The sequence below is a fragment of the Hemicordylus capensis genome, chromosome 2, assembly GCF_027244095.1.
Source record: "Hemicordylus capensis ecotype Gifberg chromosome 2, rHemCap1.1.pri, whole genome shotgun sequence".
NCBI lineage: Eukaryota > Metazoa > Chordata > Lepidosauria > Squamata > Cordylidae > Hemicordylus > Hemicordylus capensis.
In genome coordinates, this window is record NC_069658.1 from 317,580,724 (window position 1) to 317,606,262 (window position 25,539).

The following is a 25,539-nucleotide window of genomic DNA, read 5'->3' on the forward strand; positions in this document are numbered from 1 at the left end:
TTGCCCCCCCCCCGCCATGTTTACTGAGGTCAGGTGACTTCAGATATGCACCTGACCACAGATATCCACGGACATAGTCTGCAGCTATCAAGGTTGTACTGTATTAGGTAGAACAACCACATGGGAATACAAGGAGTGTGTTTCACCATAATTAATGCCAGTGACAAAGACTGTGTATTGGTTGAAACACTTTTGGCTCAGGACATCAGATTATTAGTCTGTGCTGTGCCACACCATGGGATTACAAGCTATATGAGGATCAGTTCATTCCGTGCATTGGATACAGAAGTCTTTTTACTCCCTTGAAGTTTAGGACTCCTGTTGTAACATCCCCTTTGGGACTTTTCTGTATCTATTTCATATGTTTACAGATCTTTATATACATTTGTGATGGTTTTTACCTTTACCCTGGAGAGTATATTTTGTTGTCTTTTTATATATATTAAGACTACAGAATATATATAGATTTTATTCAGATTATTTTTATGATCACGTTACCTATGTTTCATTAAGTAAGACTACAGACTGTTTCCAGATTGTTAATATATCTATATTTTGGATTAAAACTAATATAGATAAAGGTATAAAGTGTATATCTGTTTTTATAGGGGGCTCTTTTTGTTCACCAGTATATTTTATTTGAGACCCTGCAAGCTTTTGTATAGTCACAGTAGTTAGGGTAGTTACTCTGAGTAGAACTGTTCATTTCTCGTATTCATTTCATCTGGAAACATGTAGAAGATTGCTTTTGTTTGTGAATTGTTCACTTAAATGGGAAAAAGGGTTATCTAAATTGAGGTAAGGAAATTTAAATTGCCTGTAGATGGCAGCATTTGTTTGCTTTGGTATGACTTAATGCAGTTATACCAAAATATAAATTGATATGTCAGCCAAAATATAAATATAAAAGCAATGGTCATTGACCATGCAAAGTCATTTTGAATAGATTATACTTATAGGAGCATTCAAGAAATTAAATACAGTGGTCCCTCGACTTACGTAGTTAATCCGTTCCGAACGGACGTTCGTAAGTCGAAATTTTCGTAGGTCGAAAAGCGCACCCACGGAGGTCTGGAAACACTCGTAAGTCGAGGAAACTGCATCTAAAAATTCGTAAGTCGAGGAAGCCAAATCTAAACCGCCAACTACTTCCGGTCTTTTTTGGCGTTCGTAAGTCGAAAACGTTGGTTGTCGAGTAGTTCGTAGGTCGAGGGACTACTGTATATGTAATATAATTTATTTTTATTTTTAATCTATCTATAATATTTATATATTGCCTGATATGTACATCTCTAGGCAGTGTACATGATCCAAACTACAATATAAAAATAACAATTAATACACTTTCACAGAATAAAAACAAAAAGACAATTCACAGAGTGAACCAATTAAAATTTCACAGGATAAAAACAGTTAAACAGTTTAAAATTAATTTTAATTAAAAGCCTGAGAACAGGTGTGTCAGGGGTCTTCTTAAAAGCAATCAGAGATAGAGATGCTCTTATTTTGACAAGTGAATTCCAAAGTCCTGGGGAAGCCACAGAGAAGGCCTGGATAAGTGACTTTATTTCACCCAAACATACATTCAAATAAACAAACAAATAAATTCTTCAAAATATATAACTGTAAATGTTATAGTGAGCTTATGAATCCTAGTTGCTTTAAGGTTGCCTCTTGCAATGTGGATGTCAATCTAAAAATAAAAGTGCCCTTTCCCAACTAAGTTCTTGATTTTGCAATTTGCTTTTCAACCACAAGATGGCATCTGGATATAATAAATTTTTGAAGGTTGAAGTTACTCTGCTCTTGTAGCTGTGTCTGCCTTGCTTGTCTGAATACTAAATTTACCTGAATAGAAGGCAACTTTGAATTTAAGATAAGGCTTAAAAGATAGAGGTTAAATACAGGTCATATCGATATTTACCCAAAAGAAAGAGGACTCTGAATTCAAGATAACCTCCCTATATTTAACAAGAAAGAACTGGGTAACAACCTTGTCTTGGAGTCAGGTAAATATGATATACATGGTAGGGATGTGCACATAACCCTTTATGGGCCTCCAAACCGGTTCAAAAGACTGGTGGTTCGGCCGGTTTGAAGTTGGGAGGGATCTCTTTCATGATGGGGAAGGGTGGTCTTACCCCTCCCGCCACATTTCCCCCGCCGGCACTGCCTTTTAAAATGGTCTGGTGGGGCAGAAGCATACCTTCTTGCCACCTCTGTGCATCCTCACACCAGAAGTGATGTGCGCAACTTCAGGTCACTTCCAGTCCGAGTTGGCAAGGAGGTACGCTGCAGCCCCGCCAAACCATTTCAAAAGGCAGTGCCAATGGGGGAAATGCAGCGGGAGGGGTAAGAGCACCCTCCCCCATCCTTAAAAAGACCCCCCCCTTCGAACCGGCAGGTGCCGGTTCTGTGCACACCACTAACATGTGGAAGTTATTCAAACAGCTGTAGGTTGTTTCAGCAGCAAAGTAATCCATCTCTGCATGATCTGTTTCCCAACTTCATCGGTAAACTCTTGCTGTTCCCCTGCACGTCCTAGGCCAGGAGAAAAAGTAGTCCTTTGCAAAGTAAGAGAAGTGGAAGATCTACCTACAGGTGAAACTCGGAAAATTAGAATATCGTGCAAAAGTCCATTAATTTCAGTAATGCAAATTAAAAGGTGAAACTGATATATGAGACAGATGCATTACATGCAAAGCGAGATAAGTCAAGCCTTAATTTGTTATAATTGTGATGATCATGGCGTACAGCTCATGAAAACCCCAAATCCACAATCCCAGAAAATTAGAATATTACATGGAACCAAGAAGACAAGGATTGTAGAATAGAACAATATCGGACCTCTGAAAAGTATACAGTGTACTATGCTTGATTGGCCAGCAAACTCGCCTGACCTGACCCCATAGAGAATCTATGGGGCATTGTCAAGAGAAGGATGAGAGACATGAGACCAAACAATGCAGAATTGTTGAAGGCAGCTAATGAAGCATCCTGGTCTTCCATAATACCTCATCAGTGCCACAGGCTGATAGCATCCATGCCACGCCGCATTGAGGCAGTAATTGCTGCAAAAGGGGCCCAAACCAAGTACTGAATACATATGTATGCTTATACTTTTCAGAGGTCCGATATTGTTCTATTCTACAATCCTTGTCTTCTTGGTTCCATGTAATATTCTAATTTTCTGGGATTGTGGATTTGGGGTTTTCATGAGCTGTACGCCATGATCATCACAATTATAACAAATTAAGGCTTGACTTATCTCGCTTTGCATGTAATGCGTCTGTCTCATATATCAGTTTCACCTTTTAATTTGCATTACTGAAATTAATGGACTTTTGCACGATATTCTGATTTTCCGAGTTTCACCTGTATTTACACCCAGCAGAAAGGATTAGCTACATCTGATTCCTGGGCTCTTCAAACTGTTTATCTTAAGTATCCCAGGAAAGACAGCATTAGCTACTGCTTGATCTTTTAGGACAGTAACTTTACACTGGTCAAGCACAAACCCTGCAATGGTAGAAGCATAAACTAGCAGTAAACTGCCAGTACTACATCTTGACTTGCGTAGTATCAGCAGCAGGACACATGTGCTTTCCGACAATTCTGGTATGCATGGAGATTTCCCTAATGATGAAATTAATTGAAAATACTAAGCAGGAATCTTATGTTAGGCCTATTTGAATGGGGTTATAGTTCTCCTCTAGATAAGGGTATTTAGCATCTGTGAGTGGCAACGTATGATAATTTCCCCCCAATATTGGACCATGTGAAATAAAATAATGTCTTGGTACTAAAGTAGCCTGCTAGTTCTGGTATCTAGTGCAACTTGAATGCTTCAGCTGTCTGCAGTCAGAGATGTTACATGTTATACATTATTTAAGATGCTTAGAGATCATCAACATGTTTACTGCAGAGAACTGGGGTCACCTACACATCATTAGAAGTTTGCCCTGTAAAGGTTCAAGACTAAAGTAAGTCTGAAAAAACTTAGCCATTATTGCTTTGTTGCTGTGCTGTTCTAATTTATTTAATGGTGTTTTGCTAATTGAACACTTATTTTGGGGGCATCCAAGTATTGTATCTAATTGCAATTGATCTCCAGCCACATTTATTGTGTAGCATTTATATTAACATTGCACATAAATTTAGATTATTTTAGTCTGATTAATTTGTATATATATTCTAAATGTTTTATTTAGTCCTTTGAAGTTCTGTTTAATGTTTCTCCCCTTTCAAACCAGGCTAGCAAAAATGTGTCTGCTGTTGTTTCTGACCTTAGCATCATAATAGAATCTGAAGATCATTCTGGTTTAACCAAGCTTGTTTCCAGGTACGACTTTATTAAATTATTCGAAATGTCTTTATTTGCTGTGGCAATAGCTTTTACTTAATTGGTTTGCTGAACTAAATGGTTACATATTGATATGGTGTTTGACCATGCTAAGCTATGTTATAATAGTACTTTTTGACATTGAAATGTGAATTGTTAAGATACTATGTTTTTGTATTCTAGCTTAATTGTGTATTTTTTATAGTCTTGTGTAACGATCAGGCAGTAACAGCCTTTCCTTTCCTGTAAAGAGTGAACCGGAAGTGTACCCTGTCTTGACTTGACAGGCTAGGGATCAGCCACTCAGCACACAGTGGGTGGGACCTAGAGGGCTGTGAGGCAGGAAGAGAAGTGTTCCTTTGTCCTCAGAACGAGCTAGGCGGGAGATGAGAGAGGCTGGGCGAAGGGCTTAGTGAGCAACATGGAACTTTGCTGCCTCATGGTCAACAGGTAGCCTGGAGAATTCTCTCATGGAAGGACATCTGACCCATTCCCTTCCCCTCGTTCTCTCTCTCTCACCGGCCATACTTGTGAAGTTTTGTGGTGAAGGATCAAAAAGTATGTGGATCCATTGGAATGTTGGAAACTCTATTCCTCCCCCAAACAAAGTGATGTGAAGCTGATGCAAAGTGACAGAAGGCAGCATAAGGCACCCACAGAGGTACATCAGAATACAATCCAACCTACCACCAGATTTGGGTTTGACACCCCTGATCTAGCCTCTATCCAACTAGTTTGCTAAGTAAATTACAGCTGAGATGCTTTGTCAAATCCTTTGCTGAAGTCAAGATAAATGTTGATATAACATGTTGCACAGAAAATCTCTCTCTCTCACCGGCCATACTTGTGAAGTTTTGTGGTGAAGGATCAAAAAGTATGCAGATCCTTGAGACACAGGATTGCAGGAAGCTTGAATTCTCTCCTGGAGTTTGGGGTGAGTTCAAGGGGAAAGGAAGCCAGGACTTTGGACTTCTGAAGGATTTAGCCAGGAAACAGTTGGTTAGCTTGTGTTAGATTTCTTTCTTTTGATGTGCTTTGCAAATCTTTACAATTGCACTATGTTTGTTTATCTGTAATGTAAGAAATGCTAAACCTGTGCCCAAGTCCATCCAGGGTTCTGCAAAAGTCTCTGTAACCTAAAGGGGCTTTTAAAGGTTCCTATATCCCTGTTCCTTGCAACAGGGGTGCTTTTTGAAGTATTCTTGCAACTACTGAAAGTTTCTCTTACCTATCACTAGAATCTGAGAAAGCCTTAGACAGAAGCAGTTGGTAGTATTTTGAATAAAGCTTTTCTCTTGTTGTTCTTGTATTTTACCTGCTTCTGAGTGGATTTTTAACTCAGGAAAAGGGGTTTTTACTCTGGTGCAACACACGTCTCAAGTTTTGTTGCTCAGCAACTCACTACCAATTTTTCTCACCACATGGAAGCTGCACATGGAGGGGTTTTTTGTACTTTTACAATGGTAAAGAGAAGGAGAGTTTCCCTGGAATTTCGCCCACACCATGTGGGGGGGATAAACTCTGTTAAAAAGTGCGTGTGCTGGCAGCGCTACTGAAGAAGCAGTTTAAGTTTAAAGGGACAGCCTTTTTTGAGCAAACATGGAGGGAATGATTCAGCATTTTTCTTCCCCCCACGTGGGCTTGCTTTGAGACAAAGGCTGGGTTAAATTTCCTACATCTTGTTTTAATTTTTGTGTGAACCACCTTGGGATTGTTTTAATGAAAGGCAGTATTTATTTAATAATAAATGAATAAATAAATACTTTGGAATGACTATAAGCATTTGTATTTAGGTATCCATTCGGTAGGTTTAAAAAAAAATCTGTCATATGAACTGATTTTCTGTGCAACATGTTATATCAACATTTATCTTGACTTCAGCAAAGGATTTGACAAAGCATCTCAGCTGTAATTTACTTAGCAAACTAGTTGGATAGAGGCTAGATCAGGGGTGTCAAACCCAAATCTGGTGGTAGGTTGGATTGTATTCTGATGTACCTCTGTGGGGGCCTTATGCTGCCTTTGCATCAGCTTCACATCACTTTGTTTGGGGGAGGAATAGAGTTTCCAACATTCCAATGGATCCACATACTTTTTGATCCTTCACCACAAAACTTCACAAGTATGGCCGGTGAGAGAGAGAGAACGAGGGGAAGGGAATGGGTCAGGCTTGACAAGGGAGGGGGATAGGGCTGGCTTGCCAAGAGGAGGAGAGAGGGAAAGAGAGATGATGGATAGGCTTGATGAGACAGAGAGGGGGAATTCCAGGGAAACTCTCTTTCTCTTTACCAATGTAAAAGTACAAAAAAACCTCCATGTGCAGACTTGATGAGAGAAAGGAAGGAAGGGGATGGGACAGGCTTACTGAGGAAGGGAAGGGGGGGGAGGAGATGGGCTTGGATCAGGCTTGATGAGAGGGGTGGGAGGGGAGCGGCCAGGGTTGGACCTGATGACGGAGAGGGATGGTGCAAGGCGATTGGGCAGGCTTGACAAGAGGGAGGAAGAGGGGATGGGGCTAGCTTGCCAAAAGAGGGAAAGCGGGGAGGGGATGGGGCTGGTTTTCCAAGAGTGGGGGAGGGGAGTGGACAGGCTTGCTGAGAGAGAGAAAGAGGAGGAGAGGATGGGGTGGACGATGAGAAGGGGGGCAAAAAGGGGGGAAGCGGATGGAAGAGTGTGGGGGGAGAAATACTGGTGGTGGGGGTAAGAAGGAAGCTGGCCAGGTTTCAGTGCGGTGGGAGGGGGGAAAGGAAAAAGCTGCTTGAGGAGAAGAAGCAAGGCACCTAGCTCTGTGTGTGTGTGTGTGTGTGTGTGTGTGTGTGTGTGTGAGAGAGAGAGAGAGAGAGAGAGAGAGAGAGAAGGAAGCTGGTTACTGCTGTATCACTTTGGCGCCTAGCAGGAGGAGGGGAAAGGAAGGGGTGATGCAGCACAGTGGGGGGAAGAAAGGAAGGTTGGAGGGCCAGAGGAAGGAGCTGCAGCCTGTGAGTTGGGAGGTTTGACATTCCCAGACCAGATGATGATGGTGATGATTCTGTCAGGTACATTCTCAATGGGCTAGAAAAGTATACTAAAGTTCTCATCAATCAATGTGATTTTAGGCTGCAGTAACAGCTAAGTGATTAGGATATACAAGTACTGTGTTTAAGAGATTAAGGATTTTGTCTTCAGATGTATGATTAAATTATTATAAGAGAAACCACCAATTTTTATCTTTGACTTTAGGCTGTTAGTTCTGCCTACATCTATTGTTCATATATTTTTATTCTGCACTTAGTGATTCACTATTTGGCAGTAACTACCATTAAGTGTTAAACATTTCTGGCAGTATTTTCACATGCTGAAATAATTTTTCCCATCTTAAGACTTCATGGAGCAGCATTTTTGTCAGTATTCCCAAAAAATAATAGTAAACTCAAGCCATAATAGTTTAGCATCTTTGTTAAAGATATAGATGGGGTTCAGTTGGGCGACTGAATTATAGTGTTTAAGACAAGAAGCTTTTTCTGTATTAACTGGGGATTTAAATCAAAATTCTTATGCAATATTTTTGGATTGATATTGAATCTTAAGTAGAGGATGGATGTTGCAATAAGCAGCTGATGAAAGAAGTGGGTTCTGGAAAAGGACATATAGAGAAAGAGGGACAAGGAGAAGATAAGTGAAGGAGTCGGAGTACCTTGAGAAATGGAGGCTGGGGAAAGTAATTGAAAAGGGCAAAGCTTTGAGCCTTCTTTCTTCCCACATCAGCTGGGATACAGTGTTATAGAAAGTATCTGGTGTTTCTAAGGGTACACAACACAAGGGCCCTGATGATTTGGAATCAACCATGACTTGGTGTGCAGGGCCAAGGTCAATTTTCAGAAAATTATTGCATTAAAATTCATTATTAAAAACCTTGAAACCATTATTAGTTATTAATTACCTGTGGATTTTTCCTCCCATCAGGGGACTCACAATTTTAACCAAGGATAGTGGCCAGAAAATAGGCCCTGTTCCTAGTCTGAAGCACCTGGAGCTCATGCCAGGCCCAAACAAATGCCAATTCTTTTCCTCTCTCTAAATCACTGTTGCTTTCTGGCTGCAATCCTAGGCATGCAATCCAGGCAATTGGGAATAAGCCTCACAACTTTTTGCATGTTGTGTGTTTTGGGGTCTCTCGCTCTCTCCCCCCCAGGCTGATTTTAGGTGATGGTGGGTGACATCCTAACTAATGCAGTGTGTGCACGCGTGAAATACTTGTCTGAGCTGCTGTGAACTTTCCTAGCTGCGTAGCATTGAGTGTGTGGCTGTAGTGGGTGGGGAGCAAATCTCACTTATCTCCTCTGCCTTAGGAAGTGCCCTGCACGACCTGAAAATATGTCCTTGAGGGTTGTGCAGCCCTCAGGGACATATTTTTGGATGTCTCAGGGTACTTCCAGAGGCAGTGAAATTTACCACCCCCAACTCACCCACTGCAGGAGCTGCAGTAGTGAAGTCCTTGCAACACAGATGCATCTTCCTTGTGCACCTACCCTATGTTGTTCGAAAGGACACCTCTGTTTTCATATGTAATATGAGGTATACTGGGTTGGTGATACTATTCTCTTCAGCATGCCAGTCTGAAATACTATATTTGTTCTGGCTTGGCAAAACCCAGCTATTACTTAATGGAATTAATGTGGTAAATTCACTTTGTCCTTGCCACATGCAAAATTATGTGTGAATATTTAGAAGCAGATGTCTGGCATTTATGTTAGACATATCTGTCATATAACAATTGCAATGGACTTCCTAATTGCACAACTATTTCTAAAATTAGAAGTAACAGAAAACAGCTGTTAATGGGGTGGCCAATAAATAAAGTTGTTGTTAGAGAGTATATTTAAAAAGTAATTTTAATAGTATGTTTTAGCTTGACTTTTGTCTATAGGCTGCTGACACTAGTCTATCAGTAGTATGTCAGAGTGAATGTTATAACACATCTGGGTTTAATCTGACATTGCAAGACTTTTACTTCTGTAGGGAGTGGAGGAGGGTAAAAACACGAAGCAAATCTTGCCACAGCTGAAAGGTTAAAAAAAGTCATTGCACTTGCACTAAAATTGGTTTTTTTAGATAGATAGATTGATAGATTTAAGGTAGTCAGCACTTCAGAAATATTTGTTTGGTCAGCTTTGTAAACTGGGAAAAGTAGGTCTGTCACAGATGAATTCTAGCTTCTAAAAGCTTTTTGCAGTGTTAGTAATTCTGTAACGCTTTGCAATGAGACTTCTGTTTTGGGTGGTATAAAAATATGGATAGATAGACTACCAGTGTCAAAGCCCAATTACATGAGAGCAGTACAGAATAAAAACAAGGAAATATAGTGGGCAGGATCCAGACTGTCCCATTGAAACTGATGGGACTTAAGTTAGTGAAGTTAGCCTCATTTCAATGGTGCTTAGCCATAACTAATTTAGTTTGTATCCTGCTCACTGTTTTTAAAGTATAGTAAAGGATTTTAACATCAAACTCCCTGAATTCCAGGAGAATTTTGCAGTAGGACAGGAAGGGGAGCAAGATAGTCTGCTTCCTGTAGAAAGAAGATGGAGAGAAATAGGAGAGAAAGTAAAAACAACCTTTAGCATCCAAGGAGAGAGAGATTGAAATAGTCATGCCCCCATGGAATGGGCCATGCCCCAGGGGCGTAACTACCATTCAAGGGGCCCCCCAGAGACAAGTCACATGACTATATATTGTGAAGTGTGTGTGTGCATCAGCGAGGGGCCCATTTTAAAATTTTGTCTCTGGGCCCACTCCAGCCTTGTTATGCCCCTGCCATGCCCCCATTCAGCCAGCCAACCAGATTTGCAGTATTGACTGGAAAGGGAGGGAGGAAGAAGCAAGCCCAAATACTGAAGACTTGTTTCAGATAAGCCTGGGAGCTACCAGTTAGTCCCAAGCTACCTAATGCCCACCCCTGATCTAGGGGGCAACTGGCACTTCAGGCTATCTCTAAAGAGCCTCTGTATTAAATTGTCTTTAAGCATGGCAGTGGGCAGGGGAGAAGTGAAGAGAAAATTGTCACAGTTACACTTTTGATCAGGCAGAAGACAGGATATGAATTGTGATCTGATGCCATTCATGATACATGGGTTACTGAACCTGTGCAGGGACCTCTCTCATAGATTGAATAGTTCCTTGTGGTGCCCCTCCCTGCTCTGCACATGCTTGTGGCCATTATTTCCAGCAGTTGGGCACCTTGTAGTTCATTTTCTTTATGACCACCAGAGCATTCAGACCTCTTTGACTGTGGTTGTCAGATCTGTAAAGAAAAAGATATTTTGTTAGTATTTTTGTCTCTTTGACCTAGGACTGCCTATTACTATTCTTTGCGCAATGGATGTTGGCTTTGTTTGCTTTCTGTTTCATTGCGGGGGTTGGGGGGAATGGAGAAGGAGAAGAAGGAGAAAACAACCTTCAAACGCTGTTTAAAATACAGGGCAAAGCTTCCGTCTGCAGATGGCCATGATTCCTGCTTACTTTGCGTGAGCAATATAGCTCGACAACTTGTAAGATTTGTGGCTCCTTTTAGAAACAGACTTTGAAAAACCGTGCTTTATGCTTGTGTGCAGCTCTTTATGATGAAGCCCTTCACCTACTGAGACCAGTGTTGACAATGAGTTAGACATTGATGGGGTTGGCTGTGCAGGCAGGATCTGTGCAAACACAGTCTAAACCCTTGCCTTTGTTGTCAACTTCAACGTTGAATCAGGAGGATGTTTTTAAGCATCCAAATAATTTCTCCTCTGCTTTGAAAAATAGCCATAGCAAACACCGCAATGCAAAGAAGAGGGCCTTTGATCAGGACTCTCCTGTGCCTGCTAAAAAGCATCATGATAAGTCAGAGGAACGAGGGATGCCTACAACCGCCTCACCATCTGACATTCAAACCCAGAAGTCCCTGTTGACATCGGCATCAACAAGCCAAACAGCTTCGAAATCAATGGCTGCCTCGACATCAACAAGAGACTCGACATCAGGACTGTAGACATTAGAGAGATTGCAGGCTCTTCGGTTTTGAAAAGACTCCCAAATTCACCATTGGCTGCAGTTATGTCTATGCTGCAGAGAGACCATTTGTGTCATCAGCACGTTTGCCAATAAAGTCAACACTAATTACGTTTGACAAGGGAAACTTTGGTGATGAGGCTTCTTTGGATCCAACTACAGCTAAGACCTTAATGTCTATTTTGGATTCTACAAACAGTACCCTCTTGGGGTCAACATTCCATGGGTTCCCTAGTCAAGGTTTTGACATTGACCCTGATATTGAGGAAGTGCCCTTGTCAATTCCAAAACCCCCATCTATGTCACCTATCCGTTTTGCCACTAGCAAGCCCCAAGCCATTGGTGTGGCTAGGTGCGCTGCAGTTCCAGCTGCTTCAGGTTTCATGGCACTTTCCACTCAGCCTACTTGGAGCCCTTCCTCTGTGTTTGCTCAGTCACAGGGCTTTATGCCTCACAGAGAGATGGTTCATGGCTGTGACTTTAAGCATACTTTATCTGCCATGCTGTATGATTATGTTGAATTTCAGTTATGGAAGGCTCAGCATAAGAGCCAACCGCCTTCTGCAGCAGTAACTTCAAGTATGGGCCAGGGCTTCCAACTTGTGTATGGCCTGTTTAATGGCATGCTGCATGCACAGAGTACAACCTTGACTGCTCCACAGATGACTGCTGTGCCACTACTGCAGTCACAGAGGACAAGCTTCACTGTACCACAGGTATCTGCTGCACCACTATTGCATTTACAGAGTACATCTGTAAGTGCACCTCACATGCCTGCAGCACCATCTTTTCAGGTTCCATTGCCACCCACGCAGCCTGCAGTACTGCCAAAACAAACAGTGCCTGTTGCAATGCTTGCTTCAACCCAGCGTGAACTTCCAGTGAAATCCACGGCTAAAGCAGTGCCAAGGAATCCGCCAATAACTGTGTTGTTCTCTCCTCAGGTGATTTTCCACTGGGTGTGGTTCAGATCCAGACTCTAATGGTACTACAGATTCAGATGGTGACTCAAATATAACTGAGGACCCTTCTGATCCGCCTTCAGATGTGCCTCCTAAGCCCTCTGAATCACCAAATGAAAGTGTACAATATGTTACTTACTGAAATGGCTCTCCCCTCCATTTTTACATTGCATTTAGTGTATTGCCTTGCATTGTCTTATATACTATTACCCGTGTTTAGTCTGCTTTAGAATGTTCTAAGTTTAGATAAGTTAGTATATACAATGTCCACCTTATATGCCTATGTATCTTAGAATAGTATGTCTGCTTCCCATAGAATTCATGCCCTCAGTTTTATAGAACTATTGCCCGCATTTATTCCATTAATATTTCTTATATTTTAGTATGTTATTAGTATTGTTTACCTGCTGGATGCCTGCATTTCAGGTAAAGATTTCCCACATGCTTGCATGAGAAGATAGCATCTCACCCTGTTATGGTAGTATGAAATTAGTAGCAATATTAGCAATAGGTTAGTCACTATCTATGCCAAGTTAGTATATTCGTAGTATTTTTAGTAACATTAGTAAAGTGTATGCACGTAACAAGTACCATAAGGTACCTAAAGTTAAAAATGCCTTTCCCTCACTAATCTTCTCCCTTCCTACTAACCACTCTGCCTATTCTAACTAAAGCCTCATACACACTCCCCAGCTTTGCCACACACTCACAATCGCACGTGCGTGCGCGCACTCTCTCTTTCTCATACAGCCATGGATATACAGATGTCTATATATCTGTTTGTTGATTGATTGATTGATTGATTGCTCTCTCAGGACAGGTAGATTCCACCGCTCCTTTTGACAGAAACCCTAAAATGCTGCCCTTCTCTGAGCTAGTCACACAGTAGTTTGTGAGACGACATTCTGAGGGACCTCAAAACTAGTCTTAACAAGAGGGATTTGTTGCAAAGAAACCATGTTTTGGGGTAACGCAGAAAGCACCCCTCTGTCAGATGTACTAATAGAACGGAACTATGTCCCATGAACTTTTCACCGCATGGGTTGGCATAATCTGGTAATTAAGCCCAAGCTGAGGTTGGCAGCATGCCTTCAGGTTAGTCTGCAAACCAAAACAGGATGTGGTCACTCCTCCCTAAGGAGGAAAACTAGCTGAATAGGTGGGGTGTCTATTCTATTAATCAAAAGCCAATTTCTAAGGGAAGAGATGCTCCCAATCAGAGATAACCAGTGGAATCTGCCTCAGAAGTAGCACAGAAATGGCTGTTTCTCACCCCATTAAAGTTGATGAATAACCGTTCCCCACCCTTTTTGTTGCGTTAGCGGAGATATCGGGTGAGCCGGGGTGGAGATGCGGGCTCGGCCCAAGAGACTGGCATGTGGACTGCCATTTTTGTCCCCCAGCACGTGTTGCCGGCGGACCAATCAGAATTCAGGAGCGCCTGCATAAGCAGCCTACTCCATCACTTTCCTCTCTTTTGCTCTGCAGGCAGGCACCCTCCTGCCTGTCCCTTAACTCAGTGAGGGATATTCCGGTCACCTTTTGGGGCCAAGTAGGAATTTTTTGGGTTGCAGCTGATTGGCTGTGGTTGTGACCTTTTTTTGCCTACTTAGCACTGATTTTGTTGAGGTGGTCTCGGGTTTATTTAGTCACTTTGTAGACAAGGGCAGGTTGGGGTAGGTTAATTACATTGGTGTTGGGCTGGAGGGCCATTATGGTGAGTGGGAATATGGAGGAAGGCTTGATGATCTCGCAACACTCGGGCTGGATCTGCTCCCACTCGTATGCATGTCAGTGAATGCCACTCAGTGCCTCGCAACCTGAATTGAGTTGGGCTGACATGCATCCCCTAGTCGGGGGTAACCTCATGGTCGAGAAGAGGTTCGGTCTGGTACTAGGCCAAATCAAAGCCCGGTCTTTCACCCTCTTGTGGGCATACCTCCTATGAGATTGACCCACATGGGGGAAACCCTCACTTTAGTTTAATTCCTTGTTGCAGATTTTGTACTTTTTAAAAAATAAAATGGGCTTAGTTTCTTTCAACTAAGAAACTCTTTGACCTTGGGGAGCACTGCCAACAACCCACATAGCCTTACTGTGCTCCTCTGCAGTGCCAGGTCGGTCCAAAATAAGCCTGAACTCATCCATGATTTGATTATGGAAGAAGGGACTGACCTGATATGTATTACCAAGACTTGGTTGGGGGAGGCTAGTGGTCCAGTCTGGTCCCAGCTTCTCCCTTCAGGATATTCTGTAGAGGAGCAGGTGAGGGGACATGGGCGGGGAGGTGGAGTGGCTGTGGTCGATAAGGATAACATCTCCCTCACCAAGGTCCCTGTTAGGGTATCAGACCATATTGAATGTGTGTACTTAAGTTTGGGGACCAGGGCCATTATGGTGAGTTGGAATATAGAGGAAGGCTTGGTGATCTCGCAACACTCGTGTTGGATCCGCTCCCACTCGTATGCATGTCAGTGAATGCCGCTCAGTGCCTCGCAAACTGGGGACTTCTGTTGGTGTACCGATCGCCCTGCTGCCCAACGGAATCACTTACTGAGCTTATGGATTTGGTCGTGGAACTTGTGTTGGAGTCTCCCAGACTTTTGGTGCTGGGGACTTCAATGTTCATTTCAGGACGAATTTGTCCGGGGCAGCTCAGGAGTTCATAGCGGCCATGACAACTATTGACCTATCCCAAGTGGTTTCTGGACCGATGCATATTACAGGTCACACGCTTGATTTGGTCTTCTACTCTGATCAGGGTGGTGTTCCGTGGATGGGGACTCTGATCTCCCCATTGTCATGGATGGACCACCATCTGGGTAAGGTGGGACTTACAACCACTTCCCACCTTGGCAGGGGCGAGGGGCCTATTAGAATGGTCCTCTTGAAGAGGTTATTGGATCCAGTAAGATTCCCAGAAGCCTTGGAGGGATTCAATGTTGGCTTTGCTGGTGATCCTGTTGATGCCCTGGTTGAGAATTGGAACAACTCGTTCACCAGGGCAGTAGACACGATTGCTCCCAAGCATCCCCTCTGACCCATTTCAAATTTGGCCCCTTGGTATACGGAAGATCTGCGGGGGCTGAGAGGGCAAGGTAGGCGACTGGAGCGCAAGTGGAGAAAAACTCGACTCGAATCCGACAGACTACAACATAGAGCACATTTAAAGATCTATGCTCAGGCAATATGTACTGCAAAGAAGTTTCTTTTCTGCCCATATTGCCTCTGCGATCTCATGCCCAGCAGAGTTCAGGGTTGTGAGGGGACTAGTATCCACCCCCACTCCCTTGAACCAGAATTTGGAGTCATCAGTTACCCGCTGTGACGTGTTTAAAGAGTTTTTCACAGATAAAATCTCTCGGATTCAGGTCAATCTAAATGGGGACTCCACAGTTAATTTGATGAACTGGAGGTGTCCAGCAACTCATATTATGTGATTCGACTCAAACGGTTTCAATCTGTAACTCCTGAGGATGTGGACAAGCTGCTTGGAGCGGTGAGGCCTACCACTTGTTCTCTTGACCCTTGTCCAACATGGCTTGTTCGATCTAGCTGGGAGGCTGTTATAGACAGCCTGATGGAAATAATAAATGCTTCTCTGAGGGAGGGCAGGATGCCTCCTTGTCTTAAGGAGGCAATCATTAGACCTCTTCTAAAGAAGCCTGCATTAGATCCCTCAAAGCTGAACAATTATAGGCCTGTTTCCAACCTCCCATGGCTGGGCAAGGTAATTGAGAGGGTGGTGGCTTCTCAACTCCAGGTGGTCTTGGAGGAAACTGGTTATCTAGACTCAATTCAAACTGGTTTTCATTCAGGCTATGGGGTGGAGACTGCTTTGGTCGGCCTGATGGATGATCTCCAGTTGGCAATTGACAGAGGAAGTGTGACTCTGTTGGTCCTTTTGGATCTACCAGAGGCTTTCGATACTATTGACCATAGTATCCTTCTGGAATGTCTGAGAGTGTTGGGGATGGGAGGCACTGTTTTACAGTGGTTCTGTTCCTACCTCTCGGACAGATTCCAGATGGTGTCGACTGGAGACTGTTGCTCTTCGAGATTTGAGCTTAAGTATGGCGTCCCTCAAGGCTCCATACTCCCTCCAATGATTTTTCACATCTACATGAAATCTCTGGGAGAGATCATCAGGGGATTTGGAGCTGGGTGTTACCAGTACACTGATGACACCCAGATCTACTTCTCCATGCCAACTTCTTCAGGAGCTGGCATATCCTCCCTAAATGCCTGCCTGGAAGCAGTAATGGGCTGGATGAGGGAGAATAAACTGAAGCTGAATCCAGATAAGACGGAGGTACTTATTGTGCAGGGTCAGAACTCCAGAGATGATCTTGATCTACCTGTTCTAGATGGGGTCACACTTCCCCAAAAGGAACAGGTTCACAGTCTTCTGGATCCACACCTCTCCTTGATTTCTTAGGTTGAGGCGGTGGCCAGAGGTGCTTTCTATCATCTCTGTCTGATACACCAGCTGCGCCCATTTCTCGAGATCAGTTACCTCAAAAGTGTGGTACATTTGTTGGTAACCTCCAGACTTGAATTTTGCAATGCGCTCTACGTGGGGCTGCCTTTGTACGTAGTCCGGAAACTCCAGTTGGTTCAGAATGCAGCCGCCAGGTTGGTCTCTGGATCATCTTGGAGATACCACATTACTCCTCTGCTTATGGAGCTTCACTGCTGCCAATAGGTTTCCGGGCAAAATACAAAGTGCTAGTTATAAAGCCCTAAACGACTTAAGCCCTGGGTATTTAAGAGAGTGTCTTCTTTGCTACGAGCCACACTGCCGATTGAGGTCATCTGAGGAGGTCCATTTCCAGTTACCATCTACTTGTTTGGTGGCTACACAGACGGGCCTTCTCGGTCACTGCCCTGAGATTGTGAAATGAGCTCCCTGCTGAGATACGATCCTCCCCATCTCTGGCAATTTTTTAAAAAACACCTGAAAATCCATCTTTTCACCCAAGCTTTCCCAGCTTTTAAAAAATTGTCTGTTTTTAATTTTATGACTGTTTTTAAATTGTTGCATTGTTTTAACTTTTATATGTGTGTTAATTGTTTTTATGTTAACCGCCCAAAGACAAAAGGCGTTTAATAAATAAACAAATAAACGATGCATGTCTTGTTTATTGTTTGAGTCTGGGTTTGCAACAGCTAGTGCAGAAAAGGGACGAAGTTCATAAACAAATAAAATATGTATATCTTTGCACCTGGAGACATCACAGTCTTGAGTTTGTAAGCAACCATTGCTTTATCCTTCTTACACAGCCACATTTTGCATAGCTTGCTGTCGCCTTTTGTCCAGAAGGACCCGCCTAAAATGACTAAGTCACTTGGACACTATGTAAAGTGACTCCTTCCCTCGCAGGGTGGGATGGCCACTTAATTAAATCACTAGTTGCCTCAGGGCACATCTGACAATATTTTAACCCTACACAAGCCACATGGCTCAGAACTGTAGAGTACCCCACACTCTGGATCCTGCAATCCTACGGACTCTTACATTGTGTGAGTTGTGGTTGCTGCCCCTTGCTCTTCATCCCTGCTTCATCCCACACTTCACCCAAAGGTGGCACCTTTGTCCAGCCATCGCACAACCAATGTGCCCAGAAAGGATAGGTAATACTAACTTCTCGCTTCTCCCTAAACTCTCTCACCATTTCTCCCTGTCTTATTCCCTGCTCTCCAGGCACTTTTCCTAGCAAACAACTTAGACTCTCATTCAGAACGCTAACCAAACCTTTTTTTTTTTTGCCTTCTGTAACTCTTCATTCTTTCCCTTAATAAAGCCTTCAAACTTTAGCTACGTTTCCTCATTCTTGCAACTACACCAGAACTACTGAACTGATACTGTCTCAGAACTGCACCCCTAATCCAAGCTGATTTTCCCACTTTAGCCCCAAAGCATAGCTGGACTGCCTAGCCAATCACTCCTGTGAAGTTTTGCTAATATTACTTTCCTCCATTGTGAAAACTGTCCATTAATTTATTTATTTAGTACATTTGTATACCATCCTATACAACAAAGTCCCTGGGCGGTTCACAATCTAAAAACCATTAAAACATTAACATGATTAGAACAACTTAATAATTCCTATTCTGTTTCCTGTCCTTCAACCAGTTACCAATACACACATGAATCTGTCCCCTTATCCCACGACTACTACGTTTACTCAAGAGTCTTTGGTGGGGCACTTTATCAGAAGCTTTTTGAAAGTCGAAGTATACTGTGTCAATCGGATCACCTTTTCCACATGTTTGTTGACACTCTCAAAGAACTCCAAAAGGTTGGTGAGGCAAGAATTACAGAAGCCATGTTGGTTCTCCAGCAACGCCTGTTCTATATTTTTAACAATTTTAAGTATGCTTTCCATCAATCTACCTGGCACAGATGTTAAGCTAACTGGCCTGTAATTTCTTGGATCCCCATTCTTTGAATATTGGAGTTACACTGGCTACTTTCCAGTCCTCTGGTACAGAGCCTGATCGTAGGGACAAGTTACATATTTTTGCTAGGAGATCAGCAATTTCATATTTGAATTGCTTCAAAACACTTGGGTGGATGCCATCTGGCCCTGGCAATTGGTTAATTTTTAGTTTATTTTTTCAAAACAGTTTAGAATATCCTCTCTGGTCCCTTCAAATTGGCCCTTCAGCCTCCAAGCCTGAGAAGCTCAGTTCTGGACAGAAGCTAAAACCGGAATAACGTTCACATTTTGAATTAAATTGTTTTGACATCATTGGGTAAAGTGTATATCCACTGCATTTGTGTGATGTTGGGGAGAAATTGTTCTTGATAATGTTTCTGCCTAATAGATCTTGGGGACAGCTGTGCTATTACTTTCTTTAGTAAAAAGACATGCTCTGGAGAGTGAAAACATCTGGCCTTCTTAATTAATCTTGAAAAAGTCTTAAACAGAAGATTCACAAAATGATGGTGCATTACTGCTGAGGAAGAAGTGTACATTTTGTTCAATTTGATTATATAGAAGAGCTCCTAGATGGAGCAGCAGGTTTGAACAGTTCTAATAAAGTTCTGTGCAACACAAAATGAATCTAGAAAAAAGTAGTGTTTGAATGTATTTTACTTTACTTTATTACAGTCATCGATCAGAATGTGTTTGAATGTATTTGCAGCAGAATTAATTTCATGGCAGTTCGTATCTTTTCTAGGGTTGAAGAGAGTGGAAATCTCTTGCTGTTTTTCAAGAGCCTCTCCTGTTTTTCCGAGTGGTATAAACACCGGAAGCGCACTTTTGCACATTTCAAGGTAGTGTGAAATCTTCTATTTTTTAAAATTTTCTCTTTCCTGAGTTATGGAATAATGACATTGTGTCCTATTGAGTTGTGCTTGTTGCATGAATAGTACAGCTTGCACAAGGGGAGAGGTGACTTCTCTTCTTGCTGCTGATACTGCTACCCTGCTGCAAAACCTTGCACAATATGCATCCTGCTTTGGAGTCCCCTCCCTGCCAACCTTCAGGAGTAGATGTTTTGGGACCACAGCAGGTTGCCAGTGATATAGGACAAAAAAATAATAATTCATTGTCATTTTTCTGAAATGGAAAAATTTTCACTCTCTTTTTCTGCAGTATATTCTTAATTTATAAAAATACAATGGAATGTTTGTGTTCCATTGAACATAATGAATAGAAACCAATACAAATGTGTATCTTGTCACACACCTCCAACTCTGTTGACTTGTAATCAGGGGGATTTGTTAAAACAGTATAAAAATAGATCAAAGATTTGTGAACAATACTTCTATTGTGAAATAAATAGAAACAAAATTACACATAATAGTCCAAACCAAAAATCAAGTTATGAATTTACCTGACTGATTTTGTTTTGATTTGCATAGCAAAAGCTAGACTTTTTTATTCCGTCGTGGATAGTGTAAAACTAAAACTATCACTAAAACTGTGATTAGTTTTGGTTTCATTTCAAGTAAATACAGGGCAGTGTCACATTTCTTTTGCTGAGCTGAAGTTGTTTGAGGAAAACATTATTTGTGTTCTTGAAGTTATCCAATAAAGCTACCATGTAAAACTGAATGCATTTTGAATAGAGAGAATAGAGAAAGTCTATTAAATGTACTTTTTTGAATGTTTCTGTTCAAATATTTGCAGCTATTAGGAAAATGTTTGAGTTATTTATACACTCAAAATTAACATAGAAGTGGTACTTTGACTTGTATATTTAGTAAATAAGCCATATTGTTTCACAGTCTATGTAGGGTATTGGAAAGGTTTCCAGAAAAAATTCAGATTCCTTAATTTTTTGGAAAACTCTAGATCACTGCTGGCTGATTTATCATGATTAAGCAGTCAAAAGTGGGCTTTCAGTACCATGTAATTCTTCACTTCTTGAAAACTAATTCTGTCAACCTTAACCAAAGATAAGTATTATGCATTAGCAATGAACTATAATTAAAACAAACAAGGAGTTTTGCTTAACCCAGAATTTGAAGTTCTTGTTTAAAGTTGGTTTCAAAACCTGGACTGAAGCAGAATTCTCATTAACCATAACAGTTGTAATGTTGCTGCTGATATAATGCTTAGCTGAATACTCACAGTAGGTATACATTCCCTGGAAATTCTGGGATAGGGGATGTGCTAATCTATATCTCACTCACCGTTGCTTAATCATGGCTGTCATAACCTGCAGTGGATTTTGAGGGAACAACACAAGTTGCATAAAGTCTGTATATGGATCTTTTTTCTAACTGACCTTGGCAGTTCAAATGAGCAAGATGCTTAAGGTGACAACAATATACATGCCCATATCCTCATGATGCCCAGCAATCTTTTGGGTAGCACAAAGGAATCTAAACTTCTACAGCTTTGTCATGTGTTTAACAGCAGAAAATGGAGATGAAAGAGTGAGCTGACTTAAGAGGAGTTTTAAGAGTTTTGTGTCTTAGTCTAGATAGGTTGGAAATCTCTGAAGGGATTGACCTAAAACAGAAAACAATCAGCAGCAGGATGCTGGAGTTGAAGGTCAGTCAAACTTGAGTACTAGAGGCACTGACAGAGAGAGCTCCCAAGAACAGTAGTTAATCCAACAAAATATAAAGTTCAATGAAGCTTTTGTATCCCTCAGTCATTGCCCTTCAGGTGCAGCTGCAGGGAATTTAAAAAGAAAGGTGCTCTCTGCCTTCTTCACTGGGAGCCCTATTAGAGTCAAGAGCCTTTAATGATGTATAGACTGATTTGAACTCTTTACCTAAAGGTCTGAGCAGCAGGTCCCGGATTCAATGGTTGATGACCTCTCCTCTCTCTGTGCCCAATGATCAGTAGGGATGTGCATGGAGCCATTCGGTGCTCCATTTATTTATTTATTGTATTTTATTTATTTATTTTATTTCTATACTACCCTTCCAAAAATGGCTCAGGGTGGTTTACATTAAAACAAAACTAAAATCAATTAACTACTAAAATAAAAAACTGTAAAAACAACATAAAATCATTATTAAAACAATTTAAAAAGTTTTAAAACCCTGAAAGACCAGGCCAAACAGGTTGGTCTTAAGGGCTCTCCTGAAGGCCAGCAATGAACTCAGATTATGGATTTCTGCCGGGAGTGCATTTCACAGCCGTCTAGCTGGCTGGGTCTAGCTCATTAGAACTAATGGGTCTAGCTCATTCCCTGATGATGAAGAAGAAAAGGAGGAGTAGATTTGGGTGTCATCAGCATACTGATAACACTCAGCACCAGATCTCCTGATATCCTCACCCAGACGTTTCATGTTGATATTAAAAAGTATTGGTGACAGAATGGGGCCCTGAGGGACTCAATATAACAGCTCCCTTTTTGAGGGGCAACTGTCACCAAGCTCCACCATCTGGAATCTACCCAAGAGATAGGAGTGAAAGAAGAAGATAGAAGCAGTGCCTCCTATCCCCAACTCTCCTAGGTGATCCAGAAGGTTACCATGGTCGATGGTATTGAACGCCGCCAAGAGATCCAAAAGAACCAGCAGAGTCACATTCCTTCTGTCGACTCCCCAGTAAAGGTCGTCCATCAGGCCGGCCAAGGCTGTCTCAACCCCATAGCCAGTTCTAAAGCCAGTTTGAAATGGGTCTAGATCATCCAAAACTGGCTCGAGCTGGTTGGCCATCACCCTCTCAATCACCTTGCCCAACCAAGGGAGATTGGAAATTGGCCTGTAACTATCCATCGTTAAGAGGTTCAAGGAAGGCTTCTTGATAAGTGGTCTAACCACTGCCTCCTTCAGAGAAGGATGCACCCTACCCTCCCTCAGCGATGCATTTATGATATTAACCAGTCCACCTCCAACAATCTCCCTGCTAGATAGAAGCAGCGAAGTTGGGCAGGGATCTGGAGAACAAGTGGTAGGCTGCACCACCCCAAGCAGCTTGTCTACATTCTCAAGAGTCACAGATTGAAACTGATCCAATCTAATACTGCAAGAGGGATTGCTGGACACATTCTTCATAGACCCTGCAAAAGTATTGGAGTTCAAGTCGGCCCGAACACAGGAGATTTTGTCTGCAAAGTACCCATTAAAAGCATCACAGCAGAATGTTTCCAGGGACTGGTTTAAAGCAGAAGGAGCAGAAATCAAACTCCTCACAACCTGGGATAGCTCTGCTGAACGCGAACCTGCAGATGCAATGAGCTCATACCAAAATCTTTTTGCTGCACACACCACTCCCGCATAAGCCTTCAAATGCGTCCTATGCTGCATTCTCTCATATTAGAGCCGGGTTCTCCTCCACTTGCATTCCAGTCACCTACCCAGCCGCTTCAGCCCCACAACTCTTTAGTGTACCAAGGGGCCATTTTAGAAGCATGTCGGAAAGGATTCTTAGGAGCAATCATGTCTACTGCTCTGCTGAGTTCCCTATTCCAGGTTCCCACCAGGGCATCAACAGAATCACTGGCTGCACCAACTTCGAAACCCTGATCGGTCCAGCAGCCTTTTTGGACGGACCATCCTAATAGATAGTCCATCCATTCTAGGAGCGCCAAACTGGTTCCGGCAACCCACAGTCAAACCGGTTCAGAGGAAACAAGAGGGGTCACTTTAAGGGGCAAGGAAGGCGTTGCCCACCTGCCAGCCCCTGCCCTGCCTCTTTTCACTAGCACGCTGGCCATTTGTGTGATGACGCTGATCCCAGCTGCAAGGAGGCACATTGCAGGCCCATGCATCCACTTTTGGGAGGAGCCCCAATGGGGGGAAGTGGCAAGGCTGGGGTTGGCAGGTAGGCAGCGCCTTCCCTGCCCCTTAAAGCGACCCCCATCCTCCCAAGAGTGCATGGGACCAGTTCCGTGCACATTGCTAGTGATCAGTGTGGGCTTCTGTTCATGCACCATTCTCCGTAGAAAGTTCCAACTTGGAATCATCATCAGGGAGGTCTGGGAGCTGGATCACAACCTGTTTATAATTTCCCCAAATATATTTATGTGAGAATGATGAGGAGAAGGGGTTTAGTGTATTTTCTATCTTACAATTCAGGAGAGAGAGAGTGTAATGAATCACCAGTGTTCTGGAGAAAGGAGGAAGAGGAAGGGGTAGTCCAGCTGGCTCTAGGTAGAATGGATAGAAGGTCAAATAGATAAAGGGTTAGGATGACAGGAATTAGGTCTGGTAACATTACCCAAATGACATGCCCAAATCTTCAAGGAGAGACTAACAAGAATGAGGCTTCACCATCTTGGTCTACATGCCACAGAAGAGTAGATGCTGTCAAAGGAATAGTAAGGTCTGATCCCTTTATCTTTTTGATTGTTGATTTTATTTGACATTTAGAGTTCTAGACAATAGGAAACACGTGCAAACTAAAACCAAACAGTATTTTTTAAGGCTTCACATTGTATAAATTCATCATGTAACTGAGGTGTGATACATAGTATTGCAAAAATAGTATAGTTACAGTAGTGCTTGATAGCTGTAAAATAGGCTTCAATACCAGTGAATAATTAAACCAGAAAATAAAACATAACCAAAACAATGGAAAGAGAAAGTGAGTGCAGATCAGAATTTACTGATAAAGGAGGTGCTTTTGAAGATGATTTAGGTCTGTCAAGTACTTGGACTGTTGTGCTGAAATGAGCCATAGGTTTTTCTTCCATTTGTGAAAAGTGGTTTGACTTGGGCTGATTACAGATCCCACAGTTTCAAAACAGTTTATATTGCAGTAGTTAGAGGAGACAGAGAGATCTTCAGCCTCACAAGTGGTGTTTGTGAATTGTGCTGTGCATGATTACTTGAAAGCTCTACTAAACTTAGCAGAACATCTGAGTAAGTGTGCATAAGATTGTAGCCTTATATAAATAACATTTTAAATGCACAGGCGGCTTTCGTTATCTGTGCTCCTGGAACCTGCAGTTTTGTGTATCAACAGCTAGGCAGTAGACAGATGACGTCAGTCGCGGATACAAAAATAGTGAAAATTTGTCTGTCTGTGGTTCCTGAAATGACCTCTGAGGCCATGTCCGGCCACCATTTTGCTGAATGGAGCCATTTTGTGGCTCTTTTAAAAAATTCCCTGCGTTTTGTTTTGTTTTGTTTTTTGCAGAAAATTGGCAGAATTGGGCTTTTTGAGGGGCATACATTTTTAAGTATGTCAAGCTGATAGATACACTGGATTTTTACATTCACTGAATTCTCATTTTAGTATTAAGCCTCATAAAACTCCAATGTATTTATGTAAGGATGCACACTTCAGTAGTAGTAATAGATACACTTTTATATCGGTTTGCTGTTATATAAACAGCCATCTTAACAGGTGCCTGTTTGTCTGATTTCCTCTGAAGGAAATTCTATAACTTCTCTAAGCAGCTTAATTCTACTGCAGGACTAATTTTTATATTATTTTAGAAAAAACAACTTGTTTCTTCTTCTGTTCTCAGTCACTAGGGTGAACATTTCTTATTCGTCACTTTTCTGACATCCGTTTACCATACTTCAAATCTAGCATTTTGTGTTTCTGTGTGTGTTCATGGTTGGTTTTATTTTAAAAATTAAATCTAATTTAATAGTAAGGTAAACCTTAGGAATTCCATTTGTTTTCTTGATGACCTTATCCTGCATTTGTTTGTAAAGTTAATAAGTATCCTGTGCTATGCCATGCCAGTAGGATCAGGGTGGATGTCAAAAAGTAAGTTCCTTTCCCATATGGCTCCCCAACACCAGCCAATTAACTGGATATACCTGCTTGATTCATA

General features: G+C 42.1%; 1 protein-coding gene across 1 annotated transcript in view; it reads left to right on the plus strand.

Moving 5' to 3' along the window:
• Window positions 1-25,539, plus strand: part of CENPP (centromere protein P) — a 281,077-nt gene that overhangs the window by 13,895 nt on the left and 241,643 nt on the right. Inside the window, exons 5-6 of the mRNA XM_053301081.1 lie at window positions 4,254-4,342; window positions 19,519-19,615. Coding sequence (XP_053157056.1) covers window positions 4,254-4,342; window positions 19,519-19,615 — 186 coding nt within the window. The remainder of the gene's footprint in view (window positions 1-4,253; window positions 4,343-19,518; window positions 19,616-25,539) is intronic.